The 18863-nt window shown below is 37.1% G+C and overlaps 3 protein-coding genes and 1 pseudogene across 5 annotated transcripts; all 4 read right to left on the minus strand.

Annotated features, from left to right (window-relative positions):
• Window positions 1-62: 62 nt before the first annotated feature.
• On the minus strand, window positions 63-2023 carry LOC137742149 (probable U6 snRNA-associated Sm-like protein LSm4). The gene is made up of 8 exons (XM_068481915.1): window positions 1879-2023; window positions 1685-1729; window positions 1446-1487; window positions 1217-1315; window positions 1036-1113; window positions 773-812; window positions 472-636; window positions 63-278 (listed from the first exon to the last, which is right to left on the minus strand). The coding sequence occupies exons 2-8, from the start codon at window positions 1685-1687 to the stop codon at window positions 256-258; spliced, it is 450 nt and encodes a 149-aa protein (XP_068338016.1). The 5' UTR covers window positions 1688-1729; window positions 1879-2023; the 3' UTR covers window positions 63-255.
• A 674-nt stretch (window positions 2024-2697) lies between these two features.
• Window positions 2698-8094, minus strand: LOC137741989 (DNA mismatch repair protein PMS1). 2 transcript variants are annotated; one of them, XM_068481708.1, is made up of 10 exons: window positions 7281-8087; window positions 5781-7157; window positions 4759-5021; window positions 4547-4673; window positions 4290-4358; window positions 4074-4147; window positions 3871-3936; window positions 3667-3770; window positions 3233-3414; window positions 2698-3082 (listed from the first exon to the last, which is right to left on the minus strand). In XM_068481708.1, the coding sequence occupies exons 1-10, from the start codon at window positions 7839-7841 to the stop codon at window positions 2954-2956; spliced, it is 2952 nt and encodes a 983-aa protein (XP_068337809.1). In that variant the 5' UTR covers window positions 7842-8087; the 3' UTR covers window positions 2698-2953. The 2 variants fall into 2 exon arrangements, with proteins under 2 accessions (XP_068337809.1, XP_068337810.1); XM_068481709.1 differs by lacking the exon at window positions 2698-3082 and having other exon boundaries at window positions 3277-3414; window positions 3667-3790; window positions 7281-8094.
• Window positions 8095-8522: 428 nt separating this feature from the next.
• LOC137743413 (thiamine pyrophosphokinase 1-like) lies at window positions 8523-11719 on the minus strand. 2 transcript variants are annotated; one of them, XM_068483297.1, is made up of 6 exons: window positions 11494-11627; window positions 11298-11399; window positions 10787-10859; window positions 10452-10553; window positions 9965-10214; window positions 8523-9578 (listed from the first exon to the last, which is right to left on the minus strand). In XM_068483297.1, exons 2-6 carry the CDS (start codon window positions 11381-11383, stop codon window positions 9460-9462), a joined length of 630 nt encoding a protein of 209 aa, XP_068339398.1. In that variant the 5' UTR covers window positions 11384-11399; window positions 11494-11627; the 3' UTR covers window positions 8523-9459. The 2 variants fall into 2 exon arrangements, with proteins under 2 accessions (XP_068339398.1, XP_068339397.1); XM_068483296.1 differs by having other exon boundaries at window positions 8525-9578; window positions 11298-11394; window positions 11494-11719.
• Window positions 11720-12481: 762 nt separating this feature from the next.
• LOC137741990 (uncharacterized) lies at window positions 12482-18458 on the minus strand (annotated as a pseudogene).
• Window positions 18459-18863: the final 405 nt, after the last annotated feature.

Genomic DNA, 18863 nt, shown 5'->3' on the forward strand with positions numbered 1-18863 from the left:
CATACAGCTAATTAAGGTTTACCATCTCACTCTTGAGATAGTGCCACCAAGACAGATTGTGATAAGAGTGAAAAGATGGATACATATCGTCAACAATAAATTTTCAAACCCGCCAAACGGATACCAAAATACATTTCATATAGAACAAAAACACATTGGATACACTTTTCCTGAATCATTCCGTCTAAATCGCATTACCATGATAATAAGAAGCAACTTGCCCATCTTGCTGTTTGTTTCACACTGTAAGCTGAATCAAGCTCGGCCTCGACCCCCACCTGACAGAAAAACAAAAATGATAAGCCTCACGTCCAGTATATAGATTGATAATGATTCATGACTTATAAGCTAAGCTACCACAGTCCTTGAAGAAATGTAGTTACGAATGTACGACAGACAGAAGAAGATACAACAAATCAACCCTTTTCTTCCTTGAGGATGATAAGGGGCTGATGGGAAAACTAGTGTTACCTCTGCTTCCACCGGGCTTCCCACCAGGTCCACCTCTGCCTCGGCCTCCACCAGCACCCTTGGCACCATCATCCAAGCCGCGTCCAATGCCTTTAGCCTGTCGTCCACCAGGACCATCCTCCCTACCTCTTCCTCTCCCACGCCCTACTCCAGGTGGTTTCCTGTCTGGAAAAGTTTATCAAAGCACACAAAGTTAGAGAGCAATTTTCTCAATGGATAAAGCTATATCCTTTACCCATTTTGGATGCAGGGACGGAGAATAAAAAGATCTACACTACCAAATGAGATAACATTATCATACCTGAACGATTCTTGGTTTCTTCCTGGACCTTGTCAATCACCTGAAATGCAAAAGGAAACAACACTAGATTAGTCTAATAAGCTTCTAAAGTATTCGAACAAAATCGGAGCAAATAAAGCTGGATGAAATCAAAAAACCTATTGCACGTGTTATCATTTTACACTATAGAAGTTAATCAGCATGAACTATATTCCTGGTCTGATGACAGAAATTGAATGCTGGGAATAGAAAGGCCAAAAGGTTTATACAAGCACAAAGCATACCTCATCAGGAACTCTAAGATACTTAATAGTATTCCCACGGATATAGCATTCAGGCATTCTCCAAAACCTATCTCCATCCTACAATGTATTCCAACAAAAAATTAATGACACTATTTATACGATCGTAATATATCATTTCAAGTCCACCAAAACTTAACAACATAAATGAAACGACTCTTACTTTAGAGGTACAAATAACTTCTCGAAGATGGATGTTCATCCAAGTATCACAGTTGACCAAATGGCCATTGTAAGTCTCCCCATTTTTCAATTCTACCAACTATTACAGCACACAAAACCCACAAATCATAGATCTCAGTAGACGACAACAAAATCGAAAAATGGGGTTATGTCAAATTGCAATTTTAAGTCCAGAATCATCACAGTAAAGTTACAAGACAAGATCTTACCATAGGGTGCCCTTGGGCAGTCTTCAGCAAAGAAAGAGGAAGCTGCAGCAGTGAAAATTAACAAAGTTAAGCAAAAATTTCAAAATTTCAAAGCAAAAGATTCAAAATTTCATAGAAAAAAGGGAAAAGAACCCTAAGATTTGTGTGGGTTCATATAACCTCAGCTCACTTTCCTCCATTTTCTCAGAAACCAAACAAAAATCCCAAAACAAAAATAAAAATCAGGGAGGGTGACATACCATCTTTTAGGGCTTGGAAATCGAACCTAGAGAAAATCAAGAGGCCTGCAAACAAAATAGGTAGATAAATTAAACACGAAAGCAAGAAAATAAAACCCTAAATAAAAAGAAATTGAAGATTATGAAAAAGTAAGAGTTGTTAGGTACAAGACGATGCGGCACAGAACCCTAGCTGAAGTAGGTAGAAGATTTACCAGCACACAGGCTTGGATCACGAAAAAGGACCGAGCTTTACGCGGTTTGCTTCTGCTTCCAATAGCCTCTCTCTCTCTCTCTCTCTGAGCGAGTATCGAGCGGGTTCTTTACAAGTTAAAAACGAAACAGTTGGCCTTTATTACCTTCCACCCTCTCCGCCCTTTTATTCCTTTATATATGGGTTTAAAGGGTTTTGAATTTCAATTTATTTATTTGTTATTAGCTTTGTTGTTGTTGTTGTTTTTTATTTTTTATTTTTTTTATTTTTTTTAAAATTTAATTTTAAATATGGACAATTGGTGGCAAACCACGATTATCCACTACTTACAGAGACCAGAAAGATTTACAGAAACATTTCAGTCTTCTTCTAGCCACAAATTTATTCACGAGCTTTACGAGCAGATTATACTAAAACTCAAAATTCAACTAAATTTGCTAATACGTTTAATATTTTAATACAAATTATGTAAATCAACTTAACACAGTTCAAGTTTATTCGTGTTTGGCTCATTCGATTTGTGGTGGATAAGGAAAATGAGCCATGCTCGAATAAACTACTGAACTTATTAGCAAATTTAGTTGAATGCAGCTAGTAAAAAAAAAAAAAGAAATAGCGGAGCTTGAATAAAATATTAAACTTATTAGCAAATTTAGTTGAATTTTGAGCTTTAGTATAAGAGAGCTTTAACGAAAAACTCCTTGTATTGTTCATTTTAAAGAAAAACCATATTTTTACACTAAAAGTCAATCCTGATACTATCCACTTGACCCTTTAATTTGTTCTTATCATTAATACTCAAAATTTTCAAACCATTTTCATTCGTTTTCTTTTATATAATCCGCTCATGAAGAACTTGTGCTCTTATTTTACTATACGAGCTTTGTTCTTGTAACGAAAAGTTCCACGTAGCCAAAACCCAATTTCATCATCGTACATGAAAAAGTTCCAAATGAAAACTGCCCTACTTCGCAGTGCTTGGAGTTTGGAAGGCAAATGTTTCATCAAGTGAAGAAAGTACAAAATAAGTTAGGGGACCATCAGGTAGTTCCCCGGTCGAGGTTAGGAAACATCCATCAAGAGTCTTCATCATCGCCTTCTTCGGACCTTCTGCGTATGGTTTTCAAGTCGACCAAATGGCGCATAGTCGGCCTGCCATGCGGGCAATTCCAAGGAGACTTCAGACCCGCCAAATGCTCAAGAATCTGAAACAGTCGATTATGTCAGAATTTTGCACGGTTTGATACTACAAACTGAAATTTACCGAGGTGTTACTGAAAAGGGTTAAAGAGACAGGTGGTTGCGAAACAGGCGGAGGATCAACAGTAATACAAGATTATGCAAAAGGGTGTTACCTTCTGCATCTCATTTCTTCCAAGGGCGTCCCCAATCATAACAGATGATCTGCATGCGCGTGATGCTAGCATTGCACGAACTCTTGATGGGCAAACAGAATCAACTGTGTCCGTCTTATAACTCCCCATGACTGAGCTTTCCCCGTGACTATCAGCAAGAGTGGAAATCAGGTCCTTGACATCTGTTTAAAACCAAAAACAATAATCATCGTCTTGTGTGCATCCTTTCGTGAAAGTGCGTGTGGCTTTTTCAGAAGAAAAACATGTTACAGATAGTATGACTAGGTACAATAACGGACTCCATATATGAACATGGACATTCAAATGCAAATGTTAGTTACATTCATTGGAGATCGGCGAATCCTAGTCTCTCAAACAAAACATTGTCAATATTCTCTCCAACTGACATGGAAATATTTGAAAATAATTCGTACCTTCAACTCCAAAAGTTATGTTTTTACTGAAGGGGACAGCTTTCAATTTAAAATGTTGCCCAGGCGGAGACTGTGGATCCTCTTCCAAAGAGAATCCATTTTTCCTAAGATTGAGACCAGAAACCTGATGTAAGGATCAAAATATAATCTTATTATTAATGAGTAATATGTGTATGAAAGAACGTAGTCAGACAGATTTTGCACCTGATTATGTCTATGTGCATTGAAGCAACAACTTCTTCCTGAGGAGATAACTCTAACCTCAATGGCCTACACAATCAAAGGTGAAAATAAGGCCTACCTACTTTATCTCCGATTTCATAAGGGAAAAGTCCTCTGAAACAATAATCCATACATACTGGGGATTAGGACATGCCCAATAAAGGTATTCAAAAACTCTAACTCACCGAAGAAGAGGCTGTTGGTTTAAGATAGTAGATTGTGATAGACGCTCAAAATTGTACTTCTCATCAGCTGCATGCTGGAAAGAGAAAAGACTATATCAGGTCCCAGTTTTCACCGAGGTAAATATGTGAACGTAGTGCAAAAATTTGAAGCGGGAAGAACTAACAGCATTACACCACTCAACATTAAACTAATTCTGAACCATGGATGGTACATACTTGATCCACAATAAACAGATCTTGATCTAACTTCCCAATGATGAAGCCAAGATTGAATTGCCCAATTACCTAAAAAATTGGGAAGCAACTGGATGTCAATACCAGCTAAACATAATCCAAATGCATGTGTGGAGTAAATATGTGAGGAAAACGTAGAACAGAAAGAAAAGTAAGAAATGATCAAAAGATCCAGTCAAGGAAAGCTGATGTTGGTAATAGCACAGAAATGCATAACATATGGTTTAGCAAGCAACTACCTTCATTCTGCCAAAATCTTGCTTTCTAAAAAGTCTTTCCAACTCAGTAGTAGCTGCAGCTAAAGCCCTTGCTTTCCGCTCCTCGTTTTCTGATTGAGAAAGCTCAAGCGTTGCAGCAGCAAAGCACCTGTTAGTGGGCATACAAATCTTTCCCATAAAAAACAGCATTTACCAATACTTTGCATGCTTCAAAAGTAACCATTCTAAAAGACCTTTGTGCTTTTACTCCTCCAGGTAAGCTTGATTTCGATCTAGACAACATCCGCAGCCTCCTTGTTTTTAGGTCTTGAAAGCTAAATTGCAAGGTTGAACACATCATAACACCAGAAGAAGTCTTTGGAGTGTCTAATAGTATACAAGAAGGTGATGGAGCTGGGACAGGAAGATCTTCAGACAAACAATTTAGACCTCCGCTAGGTGAAGCAGGTGATGCCATATTAGAAAGAGGATCTGCTATATGTTGAGGCTGTACATCCTGTAATTGAATTGTCAAGTATTAGGATTAAAGTTTCAATCCTACTATTATCTGGACTAAGATTATTTCCAGTTTGATTAGGGTTAGATTTAGTTCCTATTCTATTTTGGATTAGGATTTCTTTCCTAGAATGGGTTTACTTTCCTGCGTTCTTTAGGTTTAAGCATTATAAATATCTCTTGTAATTCCAACAGTTAAAACAATAAAGAGTTGATGGATAGAAAAGCTTTGTTTTCCAGAGATTGGAATTCTAATCCTGCAATGGGATTATTTTGGTGAGATGCCAAAATTCTTGATGTGAGGCCAAGAACAGGTGAGAGGCCCCTGAAGACCTTCTAGTTATTCTTTATTGTTGTGTTAATTAAGTTTTCTTTGTTTTAATTCTGCTAAACTATCAAATTTCCCCTCCCCAACTCTGTTCCGCATCACCTTGAGTATCTCAGAAGCATTCCATGCGTTCTATCTACCTTGATTTCTTTTACGTATTTTCTACAATAAGCCATAACTTTTTGATAGGATAATGATATATCATGATTCAACAAATTATAGTGCTTTCTGTCATCTCCAAAGAAAATATTGCAAATGGTGTAAAATAAGCATACAGCAATGATGTCAGAACTTAGGGCCATAAAACATCAGTGATAACTTCCTGAGCTCTCATTAATTTTAATTACCGAAAGAGAAACTTGTTAGTCTTGTACACATCAAACTCAAAACAAACAAGTTAAGAAGTTAGGTAAAAACTAGAAATCCGCTTACCTCTCTAGGATTGAGATCTTTAGTGTTGCCCCCAACAGAAATTGGACCTCTAATTTTATTGAGAATCTTGTCTGCTCTAAGATACTTGGATGGCTCATTCTCATCAGCTTCAGCAGAGTTATCAATCCCAGAAGCATTGGCCTGGTCATGCCGAACAGGAGAGTTTGAAACAGTAGCATGCAAATCAGAAGTGCTTTCCTTGGAGTGAGAATGAAGAGCTCGGTTCCTTAGGACAGGCATTTCAGATAGCACTGTACTAATATTTTCATGTTTTCTTTTACTTACGGTCACAAATTGATTGAGTGATGATTGAACAGAGATTGAACGACTACATGACTCTCCATTGGCAGCATTCTCAACCACTCTTGAAAGAGAATGAGTTTGATCAGTTGTCATACTGTTGATATCTGTTGTTAATTTGCTACTACTACCACCAACCTTCTTACTGCTGTGTACTCTAAGAGTAAAGCCCTTGCTCATTGCATCTTCTAGGCTCAACTCTTCTACATCATCGGTGTACTCAGACTCAGTTTCAGGAGCTTTCGGACGAGCATTGCCTTCTGCAAGGTGATCCTTAACATGAATTTCTTCGGGAACACTGCCATCCAGAGATGATTGCTTCGGGAACATACGAGACATTTGATGACGAAAGCATGACTCAGAGCTACCTGCTTCCTTAGTAGGCACCTCCTCAACTTTATTAATAGAACAAGGAGCATCACTTGGAGAATATGTTTGCAGCAAACCGCCTGGAGTGGCAATGCTCACTTCTTCAGAAACATCATCCTCTGTAGGCGATTGTTTCAGAAACTTAGACCTTTGACGAGGAGAACACAACTCTGACCTATCTGCTTCCTTAGTAGGGTCCTCAATTTTATTTACAGTGTAATGAGCATTACTTGAAGAATAAATCTCCTGTAAACCCTCCCTAAGGGCAACCAGTATGGCGCTTTCATCAGAAAAGAACACTTTCCTTTTATCAGGAGTTACATTGACATCACACGCTCTTGTTGGAACTGTAAAATTCATTATTGCAATGGGGTGCTGCTGGGAATTTGCTCTTCTATACAACTCATTCACAAGCTTGGTAACTTTAGGCATATCCACCGGCCTACCATTCACAAAAAAGTACTGTCTATCTCCCATATTTCGCCCACTACCCTGTCCCGACTTGGACAGAAAACCATCAACCTTGCAACTTTCAGACACAGATATACTCACTGGTTCTAAGCAATTGAACGTGGTCAATCCAAACAGTGTGACAATGTTATCTTTAAGGGAACCACTCCCTTGTGTTTTAAGTACCACAGATTTCGCATTTTTACCAGTAGCATTCGTGCAGACTAACCGAACGCCTTTTGCAATAAGAGCATAGGCCTATAAATCCAAATACCACAAGTATAACGATATAAGTTACGAATCTACACTATCCATGGCACTCAATATAACATTATAAAGTAACAAAGTATTATGCTATAATAAGTTATAAAACTCACACACATTCAATAAAGAAACAAGCTTTCCATACTCCTTCCGAATGTTGCGGCTGAATTCCTTGCACCGCACTGGTAAATTCGAAAACAAGTTCTTCACCGTGACGGTAGTGCCCACTTGCCGGGCGGTCTTCTTCTCGGCGACCAACAAACCCGAATGGTCGAATGTCAAGTGCGCGGCGACGGTCTCGTTCTTGGTCCTGGTTTCCACAGTCAAATCCCCCAAAGCACAGAGAGAGCTCAAGGCCTCGCCGCGGAAGCCGAAGGTGGTGAGGGACTGGAGGTCCGGGAACCCGGCGAGCTTCGAGGTGTGATGCTTGAGGGCAAGGACACGGAAGTTGTTCGGCGAAATGCCACAGCCATTGTCGACGATCTGGAACCACTCTTTGCCGTAGTCTTTGAGGGCGATTTCGATGCTGGTGGCGCCGGCGTCAAGGCTGTTCTCCACCAATTCCTTCACGGCGGCGGAGAGGTCGAGAATCACTTGGCCGGCGCAGATCCTGTGCACCACGCCCTTGTTTATCGGCATTATTGTGGGGGAATCGGACGGAGCTGTTGCTGCTTCCATTTAAACCCTAAATCATCGATATGATGCCGTTTCTGAGTTGAAATGCACCGGGAAAATGCTCGATCGTAGAAAAAGTGGAAAAACCCTAGAAATTGACCTTTCGGATTTTGGCGCCTAAAAATGAAGCGCAACCGTTAGAGCGCGCGAGGGACTGGTGTTTACGCGGCCGAAGCTGACGTTTCACTCGTCTGCAGCTTTTCCCCTCTACTTCTTTCATTTTCAATTTTTTATCTTTACGATTTTTCTTCGGAACTTTAACAAAAAATTTCCGATCATATTCTCTTTAACAAAAAAATCATATTTTTAAATTAAAAAGTCAAATTTAGTACTATTTATTTTACTCTTTATTTTATCTTTACCATAAAAACTCAAAATTTTCAAACCATTTTTATTAAATTTTTTTTTCTTAAGTGATTTTGTATAAATTATGAAAAGAGGAATTCAAATTAATTCAATTGCAAAAAAATAAATTTAAACTCACGCGCATAAGAAATTAAACATTGCTCTAAGTGTGTCATCTTTTTAATTCTAGATTTAACCGTTGTTAAAAAAAATCTAAAATTTATCTAATACTGATTGTATATGTAGACATTGTTCGTCTTGTTAGAGCATTTTCAAATGAAATGTTCAAAAACATATGTCAACTTTTATTTGAATGTTGATGTGGCATTTTAAAGTCTACTATTTGACATAAAAGACAATATCTTGAATATCAAGTTGTAGGCTTTAAAATGCCACATCAAAATCCAATAAAATTGGACATATATTTTTTAACGTCTCATTTGAAGATGCTCTAAGAAGACAAACAATGTTTTCTCAAACTTTAAAAGTGCTTGGTGGCGAGTACAAGGAATTAGTATTGGGTAAATTTTGGAGTTTTTTTTTAATTAAATTTCAACCAATGCTCTACATTTTGCTTTGATTCCTAAAACTTTTGACTTATAAGTGAACAAAAATACCACTCGACTAAAGAACTAACTGGTATAAATCACTTTTTGGTACGTAGCAACTCAATGAGCATCTCTAACAAAGTCCACAAACGTAATTCTTCAAATACAAGTGCTACCTACTAGGCAATTTGAAGACAAAAATTTTCTACTTTACAATTATACTCTCCAATTTACTCCACACAAATTTTTAGTATTTCATCATCTTTCGTCTTTTAATAATAAGAAGCAAGATAAAAATAATATTTTTAACGAACAAGTTGACAAATGACATCTTTTAACAACTGGAAAAATATGAACAGAGTGCGATAGCGAGTCTTTGAATTTACAGAGTGGGCAAAACCTATGTGGCGCTTCAAATTTAACAAAAAATAACATTTGTAGAGTCCGCTAGAAATGCGCCCGTCAAAGCAAAAGTTTATGCGAGGAAGGACTATTTTTCCTACTTTTTTGAGTGCAAGCAATACCTCAAATTTATATTTGCCTTTCCTTGGTTATTTTTGTAACCCATGATGATATGATTTTTCTTGGCCCCGGTGCCTCAGCACTCTTTAGGCTCTTTGTCAACATGATGCAACATTCTTCGAATAAGGATCGCCAAAAACCAATGAAAATTGAACACGAAAACTTACGTACGCAGCTAATTGAAAGGAACCCTGGAAACGCAAGATCTACATCTTTTTAATGCTTATAGTCCAAAGAAGATCTGCATCGGATTGCACTGTTATTTTCTCTCCCTTGACGAGATTTGAAGTACTTATCAGACCACCAAACCTCATCTCTGTTTCAGCTGGAAAAGAAAAGTAAGACCGAGTTAGGCTCCAGCAATAATTGCACAGCTACGAACAGAAAAAGTTTTCACCATATCTCATCCCAATGACACCACACTGTAAGAAGAAGCCCTCAATACAGTTCCCACCAACAAACTATATGTGACTAGTACATACGGTTCCCACTCAAATTAGATAGGTTATGTGACCACAATCTTGGCATACACGGGCTGTTAGATAACCCGAAACATGAACAATGAAATCAATCCTAGGCACGCCCTTTTCCTTTTTGGTCCGTTTAAGTAGGTCAGAACAGGAAGAGGTGACCAGACAATTATATGCTAAGTGAACCGTGATACAATAAAAGTAAGAATTAACTAGCCTTACACCCTTAAGAGATACTCACCGAGATCCCATTGAAGCCCCTCGGTTGTAGTACTTCCAGATGGAATCCCAATGGGTACGAGTCCACAATGAGGGCCTTCAGCAGAAGACTGAATATGAATCTCATGGCAGTGTGTTCTTGGAAGAAGATGGATGAGGCAATCATCAGATATGAGAATTATTCGAATGTTTGAGAATCGACATAACATGTTGATGTTTCCAATCTCGTGGTCAAACCGTCCACCAAGTGCCCCAGCAACCAGAATGCATAGCTGCCAATACATCAAGAAGAAACTCAGTTCATGTACAGAGATGAAAAAACAAACTATCAGTCTATTTAGCGATGTGTCAATATCTGTAATTTTGACTACCCAACTCACAATAAATTGCAAGGAGTAAGGACAACATTTTACTTACGGAAAGTTTTACTAAAGCACCTACAAAATCAGACTAAATTCCAAAGCAGAAAAACAAAAAGAATGTTGAAACGGTAACAATATACAACATACATTAGATTTATCTAGGTTTGGTGCCGAGTCACATATGTATGCTATACACTTATGCAGATCCGTCGTGTCCTGATCCTCAGATTCATTAATAATTTGGGTTCCCTGCATTCAAATAGAAAAAGAGATCCTGAGAAAAGGCCAGATCACCGATGTATGCAGATCAAGGAGCAACAGTACCACCGCGACACCAAGTGCAATATACGTAAATAGGCTGAATCATTTCCCACATAACTCCAAGGATGACAGCATTAACAAACAATTCCACAAGTTTGCTAGATATGACAAGGAATGACAACTAAACATACTAAAAACCGTGTTCAAACGAGCTCACTTGCCATACTAGCATAAAATTCCAGGACATCCTTTCGGATTGAATCCATGTCGCCTTTAATAACATCAGGCTTGTACCTGGCACAAATATCAGCACTTAGTATCAAAAAGTGGAAATTCGTCCTCATAAACAAACAACAACAACAAAAAAACCTTATAAATCCTTGAAGGCGACTACGGTTGGTTTTGCGCCAAGTATTCCGTTGCTAACAGAAAATTACACTCCAGTATTACGCCTTCCAAACAACACCCCACTAAAGATTCAAAACTTTAAAAAATGGATAAAAACTAAAAAATTTCGAGAAAAAAAGCAAAAAACTGAAATTGCTTCAAACAACAAAAAGAGGTCTGGAAAAAGCAACAGCAACGGATTTGAACAACGTCAAAAAGCAATCAACTTTAACAATTAAACTAACACAGTGAAAGAATCGAATCAATTAAATGCCATACTTTACACTTCAGAGTAAAATTCCACCAAAAAATAACTTTCAAAATCCAGAAAAGTAAAAGATTAACCTTTTCCGAACATCTACGGCGTTATCGTGGGGCAGCAGAAGAGGCATGTCATCGTAAACGCGATTGGCACCGCCGTCCGCACACATACGTAGTTGTGCTGCTCTAAACAAACACGCACCACAAAAAGCTCAGAGAAACAAATCGAAAACTGTAAAATTCGACAATTGAAAAGGAAGAGAGTTTGCAGGATAAGTACCGTGGTTCCAGAGCAGGGGAGCGAATCTCGGGAGGCTCTGGTTGAGCAAGAGGAGCACGTAGGTCGGAGAAGGCGTCTGGTTGGGCGGAAACGTAGGGAGGAGGAAAGCGGAGGAATGAGACATGAGGTCCATGGATTTGGAGGTCATTCGGCGGCGGCCTTCGGTGGCGTGATTTGCTTTTCGGTTAGTCTGGATTTGCGCTGGACTAAATGCCATTGCGAAGAGTCAAAACTTTTTTTTTTTTTTTTTTAAACTAAAAGCTTCAAAAAAATATACTTTTACATTAAAAAGTAAAAGCTCCAAATATTATTTATTTTAACAAAAAATTATATTTTTACATTAAAAAATCAATAATAATACTATTTACTTTACATTTTATTTTATCTTTATAATTAAAACTTAAAATTTTTAAATACTTTTCATTAATTTTTTTTATTTGAATGTAAAGTCAAAACTAGGATTCTACCTTTCGTTCAATTCAACCGACATCGGCACACCTTCGGTCCTTTCTTCTTCTTCCTTTATTTTTATTTTTATTTTTATTTTTTGAGGCTTTGAAGAAAAGCTCTCAAAAATTATATTTTTACATTAAAATGTTAAAAGCTTAGATACTGTTTATTTTAATGAAAAATTATATTTTTACACTAAAAACTCAATCATAGCATTTTTTTTTTTTTGAGACTTTGAAGAAAAGCTTTCAAAAATTATATTTTTACATTAAAAAGTTAAAAGCTTAGATACTGTTTATTTTAATGAAAAATTATATTTTTACACTAACAACTCAATCATAGCATTATTTATTTTACCTTTTATTTTATTTTTATCGTTAAAACTTAAAATTTTCAAACATTTTTTATTAGTTTTTTATTTTTCTTTTATTTGGATGTAAAATCAAAACTCAATAGTAAAGGATTCCACCTTTCATTCAATTCAATCGACAACCGCGCACCTTCTGTCCATTTATTAGATGTATGTCAACATGACGATAGGTTTTTTTAGTAAATTACACAAAACTATTTCAATTATGATTCAAATTATAATCTCATATCTCATGTTTGAAAAATTATAATGTCATATCTCATTTTACAAATTTATTGCAATGTCAAACTTTCGTCAGTCTATCTGTTAATTTCTCCGTTAAATGCTGATATAGTTTGAGGCATGCTTACTTCCTCACCAAATAGATAAAAATATTAATAAATTTAGAAAAAATCATTTAAATATTTTTATAAAATAATATTATGGGACCCACCCTTACAATTCTCACTACCCCTCTCAAAATTTTTATATGAAAATTCTTGTAACTTCTTTCTAAACTATGGACGCAACGCTCTACATCAATCTACAACGTGCCTTTGCATTCACATTTAAATATGAAGGGGATGAGTGAGAGTTGGGGGAGGAGGAAGGAGGCGGTTATACGTTTTTAGAGCATGTTGATAAATTGGCCTTCAATGGTAAATTGGTGCAAATCATGCCTCATAGCTTTTCATACTATTGTTTTACTTGTATTTTTAAAATGTACTCGTTCATCTAACGTGCCGTGCCTTATAGTCATAATGTTTGCTGAGATAGTTGATAAACTGGTTTAAAATTTTCTAATTTCATTAGTTCATTTAAAAAAATGATATTGGATTCTTAACGAGTGATCCATAACGATGTGACTCGTTAACTGATCAACTCAAAACTTGTTATTTTTGTATCATTTGGTATCGGGTTAATAAGTCAAGAAATTGTTAGGCATACTTCTAATATAACACAACTCTGCATCCTTTCTATCATACCTTTACAAACACTCCCAATATCACACTTTCATACACCGATCGACACAAATAAGCAAACATTAGAAAATTGTAATACGTCTTTCATTTATCGACACAAAGAGAAAAAGGCTAAGTTAGATAACTGCATATGAACTGGGAACGACATTCCTAACAGAGGTGTTAAATATAAATCAAATAAAAGGCGAAAAAAGAAGAAGAAAAAAACCTATATATATCGTACAAATGGGGGCGTGACCTTCGACGGGATTTCCATGGATATCTTGCCACGCCTTATAAGCTCGAGAAATTGTAAAACGGCTTTCATTCATATCCCAAAAGGATACCACCATGGGGATTGTATATCCACATTTACACTATTGCTGAGTCACTATATTCTACTATTCCACTACTAGATAAGGATTAACCAAAAGAAATAAGCTGAGGTGGATTAGAATCCTAATATTCTACATAAAATAGCTGAGATACGTCTTCTTTCTTGATCCGCCTTCGCCGTATAGGTCATTCCATTGGAGGAGCTCACTCATATTTGTCGACTCCGATGACACACTTGCACGCACCTGCATTGAATTCAATATTAGACAGCCAATGATCCGGAACACAACCGAACACTTCCGACCACCGTAGAATACTACAGGAAGCCAAAACCCCGTTATTGTATTATTAGGTCACAACGTACCTGCTCATGCGCATGTTTGAAGTCCTCCATCTTCAAGGGACGAATGTCGGTACTGCAGTATAACTCTGGTACAGGTCTGTTCTCCGCCAAAGCTAAACTTCTCTCCTGCGATACGTGGAGAAAGAACTACTTAGTTGCAGTAACCAACCACACCACTTCAAGTTCGTAAATCCACAAGGGCTTCGTATTTTTGTTATACTATACGGAAAACCAACCTTTCTCTCTTTCTCTAAAATTTCCCTAATGGGGAGGTGAGCTGCAGCAACACATAGATTCTGCAACCACAACAAAAATCGGGACAATCCATTACATAAGAGAAAATAAAACTACATAGAATATAACCGACAAAAATAAAACTACGTATATAAAAAGCTTAGATGGGTTTCATAAAAATTAGTAGGCAACCTTTAAGTCACTTCCCGAATACCCATTTGTCATATTTGCAACTGCTTCCAAATCAACGTCAGGTTCCAAATCTTCTTTGGCCAATACAACTCTCAGTATTTTTTCTCTGTTCTGGGCATCTGGCAAGTTCACCATCAATCTGCACATAGAAGTCAATATACTTGCGTTGACATATAACAGATGCAGTAGCAGCAGAACAGGCAAACATGCGATTTTACCTCCTCGGAAGCCTCCTAATAACAGCCTCATCAAGGTCAAAAGGCCTATTAGTAGCAGCAAGTACCAATACACGTTCTTTCTCCTTTGTACGCAGACCATCCCAGTTAACCATGAACTCATTTTTCATTTTACGCATAGCCTCATGTTCCCCAGGATTTTCACGTCTGCCTAACATGCTGTCAACCTATGATGGTAGCCATAAAAAAAAAAAAAAAAATCAAATTGGACGGGAATCAAATTGAGTGAAACAAGACAAAAAAAAGGATTCTATAAACACTCTCATAAACTGACATGGTATCTTGCATGGCCGAGCCATCCACTAGTGGCCTACACTGCCGTAGTTTAATAACCGAGGCAAACTAGGCCACCATGTCAGCTTATAAAACAGTTCCCTGGACAGCGCAAATATATAGAATGTAATGAACCAACCTCATCAACAAAAACAACACTAGGGGCAATTTTACAAGCCAAGGAGAACACCGCTTTAACGTACTTCTCTCCTTCCCCAAACCACTGCAACAAAAGTTAAGGGGGTCATATGAATTCAATAGTTTTCACAAAATGTTTATCCAAGTTCCAACAACCACGATAAAATGCAAAAATACCTCTGAAGTAATACTTGACATTGATATGTTAATAAAGTTTGCACCAGCTTCAGTTGCAACAGCCTTTGCAAGCATAGTCTTTCCAGTACCTGGAGGACCAAATAGCAAGATTCCTTTACAAGGCTGTAGAATAAATAACGATAATCAGACAAGAAACATGAAAGAAAAGAAGCACCAACATAGAACTATTTCACTTTCCAAAGGGGAAAAATAAAAAGTGTGCCATGTTTCTACCTTAGTCAACTGTCCCTTGCTAAATAATTCAGGCCTCTGAAGAGGAAGCATCACCAACTCCTTTAGGGTGTCCTTCACATTTTCCAAGGCCCCGATGTCATCAAAAGTAACCCCAATATCGCTTGGTGGAATAACATCAGCAAGAAGTTTTTTCTCAAATTCATTTCCAGTAACCACATCCTGAAATATCATGGAGTTAAATCCAATACAATATACACTTACTTTCCTGATTATAGAAAATCTATTTTACATTTCATCTTCAGAAAGCCGGAAGCAAGGCATTTGCGGTACTTCCCCAGAATATCAACTTACCTTAAGTGATTTCTTTATGCTCTTGGTTTCGTTTTGAATGCCTTGTAGAATGTTTAGTCCATTCTTAAGACTGTAGCATAGAACCATAAAATATATGATAACAAAACAGAATAGACGGTATATTTAAACTACATTGTCCTAAGAATTTGTACAACCTTTCAGTAGAAATAACAAGTTTGTCATCTTTAACTAAAGCGTCTGAACAATGCATAAGATGGTGACTAACAGCCCAGCCTACCACTTTGTCAACACCTGTTGAAGAAAAGATTATCCAATGAATCGCATAAGTGAATATTAAAGTCAATATTCCCTGCAAAATGTTCTGCACTACGAACTTTGAGTTCAAGAAAACGCACTTTCAGTTGTAAGCACTAGATCTTTAATGCACAGACTTTCAAGGTCAGGGCAATCCACAGAAACTCGGTTAAGAACCTGAAAACATAAGCCTTATGAAAATATCCAGGAATAGCATCGAAAGCACTAAACAAACTAACGAAAAACGTCAACAGAGAAATGAATCACGGTTAGCATTAGCAAGCACATGTGCACAATCTTCACATCCTTGTGTTTCAATAAGTGCGCAAGAAGGTGTAAGAACAGTATACATGAGAGACGTATTTAAGGGAAAGAACAATAGGAACAAAAAGAAGATGTGATCAGATGTACTTACTGAGCGAATGGTAACAATATTAGACTGCGATTTCAAAGTTTCAACATCACGTTCAGACTGCTGCTTCCAGTCCGAAAGTAAAGCCTCATCCTGCCAGGATAGCCGACAAATATTACCTCATGCAAGCAATAACAAGTAGCACAATGACCATATAAGAAAAAAGGCTGCCTACCTGGGGCATGGTCACTTTGTTGGGGAAAATCCGAGAGAGTTGAACTTGCTTCATAGTTTTAGAAGTTTCTTTGCTCCTATCATGCAGCCTACCACCAAGGTTATCCTGAACACCACCAATAAATGTGTCATCTTGGTTTTTCAGAAGAAAAGTATCATCGTCTACAAAAAAGAGGGCAAAGTATTGTTGAATTTTATATTTCAATGTGAACAAAGCCCCCTCATCAGACTGTTTCAATTCACCTCGAGGAATTTGTGTACATTTGCAAGAGAAAGAAAGAGAGTTGAATGTAAATCAAACAGAAAGTGAATTAAAAATTAAATTAATCAGAAAAGAATTTAGTTACAGAGTAAAAACTCAAGACATGCTCTCACTCATCAAAGGCAAAGAAAGTAATGCACTTTGCACAGTTGTCAAGGTCTACAAATCTAAATCAGAATAAGCATGATTACAGATGCTGATATGAGTGGTTAAAACTTGCATTAGCATAACTGATGAAATTTACAGACCGGAAAAGCAAGATCAAGCAAAGCTGTTAATGTCAAACGACAATAGTGAGTTAGTGAGTTCAAAATCTGCTAACTGATAAAATCCTCAGCCTCTTACCTTTTCCTTGCGATTGTCCAACTAGGTATGAGAGCCGATCACAACAACATTCTCTGGCAAGTTTGAAAGCTTACTCTTCAAGACACTATATGCATTGGGGTTACCTGCCATAACCTTTTCTATATCTTTCAAAAACACTATCAAAGGAAGACTTTTACTCTCATTGGTTGCCACCTGTTCCACATTGGTGCAGATATTGGTTGCTACCTGCACAACATTGGTGCAGATATTAATACCAAATCAACAGCAACTCTATTGGTACAGTAAAGGGAGCTCCTGTTAGTGTAAAGGAGATGAGTACCTCAAGAAGTTCACCGATTGAAAGACTGTCAATATCATCACCTCGAGAACCATACAAGGAGACGAGTACCTCAAGACGAAGTTCGCCGATTGCATGAGTGGAAACACTTTCATGCCTTGGCACTTCTTTAACAGAATCAGAATCCTTGGGCGGTGGTGCCTGAACCTGTTAACAAGTATATTTCAAGAAATATTTAAAAGAAAAATCCACAATTCTAAACTTGAATTCCTGAAATGACGAAGAAAACTGCTAGAAAAAAGGGACATGAAGGAACATACACCAGGCAGGAGAAGAGAATCTACAATTAGTAATCTAGCACCAAAATGTTTCGCGAGTGCCTTTGCCAAGGTTTCCTGATATATCTCAGAACCTACAAAAGAATTATTAAAATAAAAACATAATGAATTAACAAGGAAAGTAAAAGAAAATATAAAATTTCAGAATTTAAAAGCATCATCAACCACAGAAATACCTGCTGGACCAGATAATAATATGCGCGGGCTCGCGGTAGGAAGTGATGAAAAATATTTTCCAAACTTGCTACACCTCAAATTCGGGAGGGTGGATGCAATCAGAACCTTCTTTGTTGTTTCACTGTAAAAATGAAAAATGAGGAAAGGTCTAAGCGCAGAATTTACCAATAAGAGTCCAACTACATATGGACCAATCACAATAAGGGAAGCTAGTTCAGTATCATATGATGATCTAATGCACAATTAAAAAAAAAAAAAAAAAAAAAAAGCAAATTGCTGCACCTTAGGTAATATGGAAAGCTTTCGAATGAGACATCAATATCATCAGGACGTAGAATTCCTTGTTGCAGTTTTTCTTTAAATGCTTGTCGACGTTGTCGTCTAGTTGATATCAACATTGGAGGATCAAAATTGTGAAGAAGTTGTCTGATTTCCCTTTGCTCGTCAACTATCTTAGAAATGCAGCCAGTCAAGTCAAAATCGGCACTAGAAGAACCGCTAAACATTCGGAAGAGTGGACTTAGTTGATAAGTTGCCCCTCTGTGAAGTTTAGGAAATTAAGTTGCCCCTCTGTGAAGGTTTGGAAATTAAGTTGCCCCACTGTGAAGTTTTGCATTTTCGTATTATTTTCTTTTATTTCTCTTATCATTACGACAAACTATCATATTCAAGTCTTTCAAAATATATTTTTCTGTGCAAAATCTATTATAATTTGTATTTAAACACTTGTAATCAACCTTTTAAGACCTCAATTTAACAATATTTGAACCTGATTTTACTTTTTGTTAATTTTTTCTTTTATCAAAATCTAAACTATATATTAATAGAATCATCTTTATCAACCAAAAGATGGTGAAAGACTATTTAACAAAACAAAGTTTTGCTATTTTTTGTTTAAGCCTCACCTACATG

Source organism: Pyrus communis, chromosome 8, assembly GCF_963583255.1.
Source record: "Pyrus communis chromosome 8, drPyrComm1.1, whole genome shotgun sequence".
Classification (NCBI taxonomy): Eukaryota; Viridiplantae; Streptophyta; class Magnoliopsida; order Rosales; family Rosaceae; genus Pyrus; species Pyrus communis.

Coding starts and splice junctions, on each gene's coding strand:
- LOC137741989 (XM_068481708.1), bottom strand. CDS start 7,841: ATGGAAGCAGCAACAGCTCCGTCCGATTCCCCCACAATAATGCCGATA. Junction 5,022..5,780: donor AAGATCTCAATCCTAGAGAG/GTAAGCGGATTT, acceptor ATTCAATTACAG/GATGTACAGCCTCAACATAT. Junction 3,937..4,073: donor AACCAACAGCCTCTTCTTCG/GTGAGTTAGAGT, acceptor TTGATTGTGTAG/GCCATTGAGGTTAGAGTTAT.
- LOC137743413 (XM_068483296.1), bottom strand. CDS start 11,710: ATGGCATTTAGTCCAGCGCAAATCCAGACTAACCGAAAAGCAAATCAC. Junction 10,860..11,297: donor GCCGTAGATGTTCGGAAAAG/GTTAATCTTTTA, acceptor TATTTGTGCCAG/GTACAAGCCTGATGTTATTA. Junction 9,579..9,964: donor GGGGCTTCAATGGGATCTCG/GTGAGTATCTCT, acceptor TTTCTTTTCCAG/CTGAAACAGAGATGAGGTTT.
- LOC137742149 (XM_068481915.1), bottom strand. Junction 1,114..1,216: donor AAGTTATTTGTACCTCTAAA/GTAAGAGTCGTT, acceptor AATACATTGTAG/GATGGAGATAGGTTTTGGAG. Junction 637..772: donor AGAAACCAAGAATCGTTCAG/GTATGATAATGT, acceptor AAACTTTTCCAG/ACAGGAAACCACCTGGAGTA.